General features: G+C 43.3%; 1 protein-coding gene across 1 annotated transcript; it reads right to left on the bottom strand.

Moving 5' to 3' along the window:
* Window positions 1-1,350: 1,350 nt before the first annotated feature.
* On the bottom strand, window positions 1,351-2,014 carry LOC123460163 (protein tyrosine phosphatase type IVA 1-like). Its single transcript, XM_045147946.1, has one exon. The coding sequence runs from the start codon at window positions 1,994-1,996 to the stop codon at window positions 1,475-1,477; it is 522 nt and encodes a 173-aa protein (XP_045003881.1). The 5' UTR covers window positions 1,997-2,014; the 3' UTR covers window positions 1,351-1,474.
* Window positions 2,015-8,207: the final 6,193 nt, after the last annotated feature.

The following is an 8,207-nucleotide window of genomic DNA, read 5'->3' as shown; positions in this document are numbered from 1 at the left end:
TTAGTTAAAGCATTAACTCTGACAAACACTGAAGCTGGTTTCCATCCTGTAGTATCAAGTATGCAGTCAAGAGCTAATTCCTTATGTAAAGTGAACTGAACACATCCATTCTACTAATATGCAAATTTCCTCTAGTCTTTAATAAATGGTACATTATATGCATACACAGTTATTTTAAAATAAGTTTCTGTCTTATCAGTAAATGTTTGGCTTGTATACATATTTTATTTTATTTTTTATTTATTTTTTTGCATTTCATTATTTATTTAGATGTTTAAGCTCTTGCACTAAGTTTTTACAAGCTGGTGAACACTGACAGATTATTTCTCCCACAGAACTACAACCACACATTCCTAGACAGTATAAATATATGGTTGAACTCACATTAAAACATGTCACCATTTTATCAATTACATAATAAAACAAATTATCAAGTATCCAATTATTAAGTTACATAGCTCAAAAGGCACATAAAATATTAGATGTCTGCTCAGTTCGTTAGCAGACCCCACTTTTTTGCAAGTTTGGAAAGAGGAAAATCATAATTCAAACAAAAAAAACCTGGTAAAAAACTTTTGTTAAATATGGAAAAAATTAAGTATTTCAGAAATTTTGATTAAGAATTGCTTGCAACAAAGCATCTCTACCTTTATAAACATTTACTAAATTAAAGAGCACATTCTCTGCTATGCAAGACAAAGGCAACATCTGACTGAGATATTGAACAGCCTCTCTCCCATTCTTTCTTCAGGCCCTCCCTGTTCGTGTGCACCTCAGAGTGCAAACATTAAATTAACTATAAGGCTTTTTGTTTGTCTGGAGACATTAAAGATATGTGCTTCTTCAACAATGCAGATTTTCAAAATGGAGGTTTTTCCATAACAGCATAAAAGACAGAATGACATTAAATAATCACCAAGAGTTGGTTAAAAAAAAAATCAACACTTGAGCAAATCTGATGTGTACTGGTATGAATGTGGGAAATGAAAACATAAAGTGAGCAGAAAGCTATCTATATAGACCCTACATTTGAAATGACTGAAGGAATGAACCACCCAGGGTCTAGTGTCCTTAGCTCCTGAACGTTGGTTCTGTGTGATACTAAAAATGTACAATGTTGTGCTGAATGCTTTGGCAACTAATTGTCCTACACGTCTTATGTACTGACAAGATTCTGCTGCAGGGAACATTTAAAGACACCCATGGCCACGTGATTTTAGGAAAGGTCAATTGGTACAAATAATAATCACATTTTAAATGCTAACCAGCAAGAATCTTTTGCTAAGTGTCCAAATAAGTTGATCATAACCCAAACTTAGAGGTTGCAATTCTGTCAAGCTAATAGCCTGGAAAAACACTCCTATGGACTTCATTAGAATTATTCACCAAGCCAAAATGTTGGCTAATTATGTATGACAAAACAGGTCTTGTCTGAAGTTCCACCTCCAAGGCAATAGCATCAGGCACCCCAGTTTTATTGGATACAACAGTTGTTTCTATGACCATTGGAGTCTTTGAAGCGCAGCTGCATTTTAGGACGATACTTCTCCAAATACAAAAGTTGCTTGCTATTGAAAGCACCACGCCGCTTTTGTCTTATGAATTGTACTGCATCTTCATATTTCATATCACATTCAATTAATGCTAGGGCAACAAGCACTGGAGCTCTCCCAAGTCCTGCAACACAATGCACAGCAATACAACAACCAGGTTCTTCACGAAACTTGATTTTTACAAGACTTAACCAGTCATCAACAATCTGGTTGGAAGGTGGTGCACCATCATCAAAAGGCCAATCAAGAACACGAATGCCTTCTTTCTCCACAAGAGCAGTGTCGTAAGTTGCTTCACATACTCTTACTATTGTGGTCACTCCATACTTCTTAAGTTCCTCTATAAATTTATTTAAGGTTGCATTGGTTGGATTGTGAGTAATAAGGAATCTCATGTTCTTGTATGTGACTTCCACAGGAGCAGGGCGGTTCATTCGAGCCATGTTAATTTAGTTTAAAAAACAAAAACAAAAACAAAAAAACACCCAATAGGGTTATGAAAGAATTAAAAAAAAAACTGAATACAGAAATGGAGCAAAAAAACCCAAATAAACTGAAGTCTACTTCAATATACTCCACTTGAACTTCTCAGTGCTTTTGAGTATGGAGCTGAGAACAATGGGAAATGAAATGAACCTCCTAACAAGAAGCAGCAACTCTTCAATCCAGTAATACTGAGGCAATACAGAGAAGTGCACTGACGTTTACCCCATCCAGGTCTGAGCTCTTGCTAAAGCTGTGGATCTCACGTCAACACTGCTGTGTCCAGGCTAACCACTCTTATGGGGGCTTCTTGGTGGAGTAGCAATGGATCTCTGCAGTTCACTTGTCTGCGTAGAGGTCGTGCTGTGCCTGGCAGTAATCTCCACTGCCCTTCAGAAACTCCATAAATGCGTGACCAAGAACACCACAGAACTGAGGAATATGTCTACTCATTGAAGATTGTGGCCTAATCATACAGCCGGTCCCGAGGCGGCGGAGGCGGCAGGGCAGGAGGCGGCGGTGGTCCTGGCGAGGCAGCGGCGGCGGTGCAGGCGGCGGGGGCACCAGACTACCATGCAGTTGTATACATATTTTATATGCCTATCTGCTGGGAGTCATGTAAAAGTTTTTCAGATGAAAAGGAGATGTGAAAGGCTTAGGGAATTTTGCAGAAGAGGGGACAGAAAGATTGTACGAGGCGCAGTATGGGAGGGGCTATCCAGAGGCACTTCCTGTCTACTGACTGTCTTCTGCTCTCATAACTCATCACCTGCAACCCCATAGTGAGTACCAGCAATCCCACTGCGAAGGGCCCTCAGCAGAATGGGGGCAGGGAGGAGGGAAAAGATGGTGCCAACACCTGATGTGTCCATACAAAGTTTCTGCTTAACAAAAAAAGAAAGAAAGAAAAAGAAAGCAAAGGAGGCATGAGTGGAAAAGTTCAAGAGGCTCTGGCCTAGAGGACTTGTAAGTAAGATGAAAGCCATTCTCCCCTTAGGATATGTAAGAGCAAAACCTCTTTTCTTCCTCAACGCTCCTCCTCCATTCATTGTGGTTCATCTTTCCAGGAGTGTTCCTGCAGCACAATACGCAGCTCTTACACCTTGCTATGTCTGAATGTTTGTGAATTCCCCAAATTTATATGCTGAAATCTAATCCCCAAAGTGACAAGGTTAGGAAATTGGGCCTTTGGGTAGTGTGGCTTGGATCAAAAATGTCCTCCAAAGGTAATTAGCTGCAGTCTTGGTTGAGAGCTAATAAACTTTTGGGAAGTGATTGAATCAAGAAAGTGCTGATCTCATCCATTGATTGATCCCCTTTATGACAGTTAAGATCTGTTGTCCTCTTCGTTGGATTAGGAATCATGAACAGCATCTTGGGCAGGTGTGTGAGGTTGTTTTCAGGAAGAATTAACTGAGGGAGGAAGTGCTTCCTCCAGAGTGAGCAGCCCTTTTGGTGATGCTCCATAAAGAAGCTCTAAGAGAACAGAGTCTCTTTTCTGCCTGTGCTACTTGCTGGTGAGTACACACACACACACACACACACACACACACACACACTCAGAGATACATATTTGTTTATTGGTTTGCAAGGAATAAGACAGAGAGAGAGAGAGAAAATGGGCACATCAGGGCCTCCTGGCCACTGCAAAGGAACTCAAACTGCATATACCATTTTGTGCATCTGGCTTTATGTGGGTACTAGGGAATTGAACTCAGGCTGTCAGACTTTGCAAGCAAGCACCTTTACCTGCTGAGAAATGTCACTAGATCAGATCAGTGCTCTTTACCTGGCTGTTCTCACTATTTACTTGTATATGCGTACACCTGGTTTCAACTGTCTTTTGTGGACATTGAAACCAAGGCTTATCAGCTTATCAGCCTTCGAATGTGGACTAAGACTGCAGCTCTCCAGGAATCTTCCAGGCCTTCAGTGTCAGATTGGGACAGTTGAGGCCCCCAGCCTTATGGACTGAGCAGCTACTGGGTTCCTCAGTGTTTAAGTCTGCAGATAGCTATTGTTGGATTGCCCAGTTTATGTGCTGTAAGCTAATCCAATATATCCCCTTTATAATACAAACTCATTGTACCCGTTCTGTTCCTCTAGAGAGCTTAATAACCCTGCATTAGTTACTCTTCTTGTTGCTGTTATAAAAGCAACTTTAAAAAGGGTTTATTTTGGCTCACAGTTTGAGGGAATGGTCCGTACTGAAGTTGTGGGAGCAGGAGTTTGAGGCAGCTGGTTACAGGGTGTCTGCAGACAGGAAGCAGAGAGAGATGGAAGATGGTGTGTAGCTCACCTTCACCTTTTTATTCAGTCCAGAACCCCAGCCCATGGAATGATGCTGTCTGGATTTAGGATGTGTCTTCCCACCCCAATTAATTCCTCAGAAACATTCCCAGAGGTTTGTCCCCTAGAACCTGTCAAACTGACAATAAATATTAATGATCCCTTCTACTGTTAGGTTCATAATTTGATGGATCATTAGTTAAATTGGATATGTAAATTTAGGAGGAGGGATCTACTTGAAGTAAGTGGTTTCTTGCTGGTGTGCCTTCAGGGGCTGTATCTTGAACACAGCTCTTTCCTTTCAAGAGCCCACTCTCTGCTTCCTGGATGCCATGAAGTGAGCAGATTTCCTTGAGCATGTCCTTTTCCTATAAGGTTGCCATCTTGCCAAGGCCTAAGGCAGTGGAGGCAGCTCTGAAATCATGAGCCAACTCAGGCATTTTGTCACGGCCATGGAAAGGTCCTGAGTGCTGCATCTTCTTGACTGGGATTAGTGCTCTAATAAAACAGACCAGAAAACTTGCCTTCCCTATTCACTGTGAAGATTCAAGGAAGGAGCCAGGAATGAATCAGACTAAAACTCCCATCAAATTCTTTGCTTTTGGTAACTTTGGGTGAAATTAAAGAGCAAGTGAAGGACTGTGTAGGTTTCATCCACATGCCAATTATGTCAGGTTCTGCCCCAAGAACCAGAGTGCAAGGCCTGCATTCATTTTCCTCTTAGGCAAATAGGATGGAAAATTAATGTATAATCTAGATTAAAAGAGACTCAAAAGACAAATTCATAGGAATTGCACAGATTTCTTCCAAGGTCAATGTCTTCCTGACATCTGAGAAGGCACTTTCGTGGTCCCAGATGGCATCCATGCCCATGGCTTTCCTTTCTGGTGCAGGCGGGAGACAACTGTCAGATGGATGTCATTCCTCAGCGTCCATCCATCTCTTCCACTGGTTACACTTCATGCTTGAAAAAAACTGCTGACTAGCAGTGAGGCTGTTGGGGAGAGTTAAAAATTGAAACAGAAACTACAACTTTTCAAAATGTTTTAGTACTCACCGAACATGAGCACCACAATGTATTAGGCATAAATCCTTCTAACCTGACTCACCACAGCCAGCCAAAGGTCACTGACCCTTCTAGCAACTTCCTAGTTATGAAATCTGACCTTTCCTTCCCAGACCAACATATAACTTCTTTTGCTCTCAAACACCTGTTACTACTGTCAACTGTTGGGCCCTGAAAGGCCCCGGGTGTGAGTCCTAGTGGAACTTCCTGAGCCTAGCTAAAGTGTGGTGATCTGCCTTGGACTCAGCAAGACGCCTAATGGCTTCTGACCTGGTACTTCTGCGCAGGAGTTGGAATTATCATTTCAGTAGTCACAGTTTACTATTGGCCCTTACCTCTTCCCCCATCCTAAAATCCCCGCCTTCGCCCTGTGGTGGTTTGATTCAGGTGTCCCCCATAAACTTAGGTGTTGTGAATACTAGCTTCCCAGCTGATGGAGATTTGGGAATTAACGCCTCCTGGAGGGAGTGTATTGTTGGGGGCCGGCTTATGGGTATTAAAGCCAGTTTCTGTTGCTGTGGTCCACCTTCTGTTGGCTGGGGTGATGTCCACCCTCTGCTCATGCCATCGTTTCCCCTGCCATTGTGGAGCTTCCCCTCGAGCCTGTAAGCAAAAATAAATCTCTTTTTCCCAGAAGCTGCTCTCGGTTGGGTGATTTCTACCAGCAATGCGAACCGGAGTGCAACAGTCCCCAACATTATATAGGCAACTACTTTTAACAATAAAGTGAGTTCCTGTGAGTCCCTGCTTCCAGAAGACTCCCGACTCAGTGTGGTTTTTCTCTGGTGACTAGGAGAGGTTTTTGAGTCATCTGATATCTACCCTTCTCCTCAGCCCCTTGGGAGGAGCCAGCTGGCCTGGTCCCTCCTCTCACTACCCACCCGCCGGGGAGGAGCCCAGCAGTCAACTCCCTCCTGTTGTTGAGCAATCCTCCCAAATGCAATCTCACTTTTGCAACAAAGTTGACCTGTCTTTGTTGACACTAGTGGGTTCTTCATGATCTTTGTTTAATGAGCATCACTTGAACAGCCATCACCTACCACCATGAGGTCCACCAGTATGCAACGATCAGTTGTAATATATACTAGGTAGTTTGTTGGTGGCTAGTACTAGCTTGGATTCTAAAAATCTGGAAATGAGAAAGAAACATGGGTCACTCAGGAAGAACTCTGCAAAGCCACAGGGGACACCCCATATGTGCTTGTGAATGTCACATCTACGTGTGTGGCTTTTGTGTAGGGTACCACTGGGCAGCATTCTCAGACACCCTTCTTCTTTTCTGCTTTTGGAGAACCCTTGAAGTTCTTGGGCATAAGAATACATTCTTAAGCTGGAGAGGTAGCTTAGTGGTTAAGACGCTTGCCTGTGAAGCATAAGGACCCAGGTTCGATTCCCCAGAACCCATGTAATCCAAATGGACATGGCGGTCCATAAATCTGGAGCTCATTTGCAGTGGCTGGTGGCCCTAGCATGCCCATTCTCTGTCTCTTTCTCATAAACAAATAAATAAAAATAAAACATAAAACAGAATGCCTTCTCTCTACCTGTGCTTTTTATCAATTGGTCCCTACCATTTTAAGACTAAAACATTTAAAAAATACTTTTATACTTTCACCTAAAAGCTCACCATTTTTCTTATAGTTGATAAAAGAGTCCTTTTAAGTATCTTAACTTTTAATAATTCAATGAATATTGAGTGAGTGCCTTTTCTACACTTGATTCTTGCAGGGCATCTAGCCTTGAAGAAAACAGATGCACTCATTGTCCTTGCTGTGGAGGTCTGCATGTGAAGTGCCCCCCCCCACCATATACTCATGTGCTCGTGCCTAGCCCTCATGCTTAATCCTCAGTTTGAGGAGCCTTGCTGGAGGAGGTGTGTCACCCAGAGCTAGTTTTGGGGTATTATAGCCCAGCTTTAAGCCCAGTCCTCACAATACTTCCTTCCTGCTGCTGTGGAGATGAGACGCCTAGCTAGCTCATTCTTACTGTTTTCTCCAAGTTGATATGACAGGATATGGTGTCCTGGTTGCCTGCTCTGCCATGCTTTCCCTGGCATGATGAAACTTCCCCTCAGAACTTTAAGCCAAAACAAACCCTTTTTCCCACAAGCTGATTCTGGCCAGGTGTTTGTCCCAGCAATGAGAAGAAACTGTTAGTCCAGAATATCAGAGAGGACGATTTAAGACAAGGGCTCTGAGGGTTCCTGGGGAGGATTAGGGATGCTCCTGCCTGTTTCAGAAAACTGTGCAACCCAACTACAAAGCAAGGCACATGACGTCTCAGAAGCAGGAAGCAGAGCCCAGTGACTGCTGCCCTCAGCCTCCGTTATAATCCCATGACCACTGTTGCTTGTTTGTTCTGCAGCTCCCATGCTGAAGCCTCATCACAGCACTGAATTCTTGCTGAGGTTTGACAAAGGACATGGTACCAGCAGGATCTTTCCAGCTAAATATTTCCCAGGTCTCCCATTTGTTCCAGGGAACCCACTTCCTTGCCTGACCCTCCGGCCTCTGTGCAGAAGGCCTGTGCATCCTCTTTTTAAATGTAAAGCAGTGTGTTTCCCCCTCTTCTTTCTTTTTTCTGGTTCAGCTTTAGCTGTGGGGTGCATCACAAGGAACATGGCTTCCAGTACTCCTGGCAGCCACGACCGGTGGGGCGAGGGAGGCTGGGCAGGCCTCTCCTTCCTGAGACTGCTGCTCACATCATCTCCCATGTGTGAGAACACAGAACCCTTCACGGCTTCACAAGAACAAGCATTCAGCTTCAGTGACAATAAGGAATTTAGAGCCCAGGCACTCCTTCTTCTTGGACTGCAA

This window comes from Jaculus jaculus, chromosome 4, assembly GCF_020740685.1.
Source record: "Jaculus jaculus isolate mJacJac1 chromosome 4, mJacJac1.mat.Y.cur, whole genome shotgun sequence".
In the NCBI taxonomy this organism is placed as follows: Eukaryota; Metazoa; Chordata; class Mammalia; order Rodentia; family Dipodidae; genus Jaculus; species Jaculus jaculus.
The sequence above is the reverse complement of the archived record's forward strand: the minus strand, read 5'-3'. Positions and strand labels throughout refer to the sequence as shown.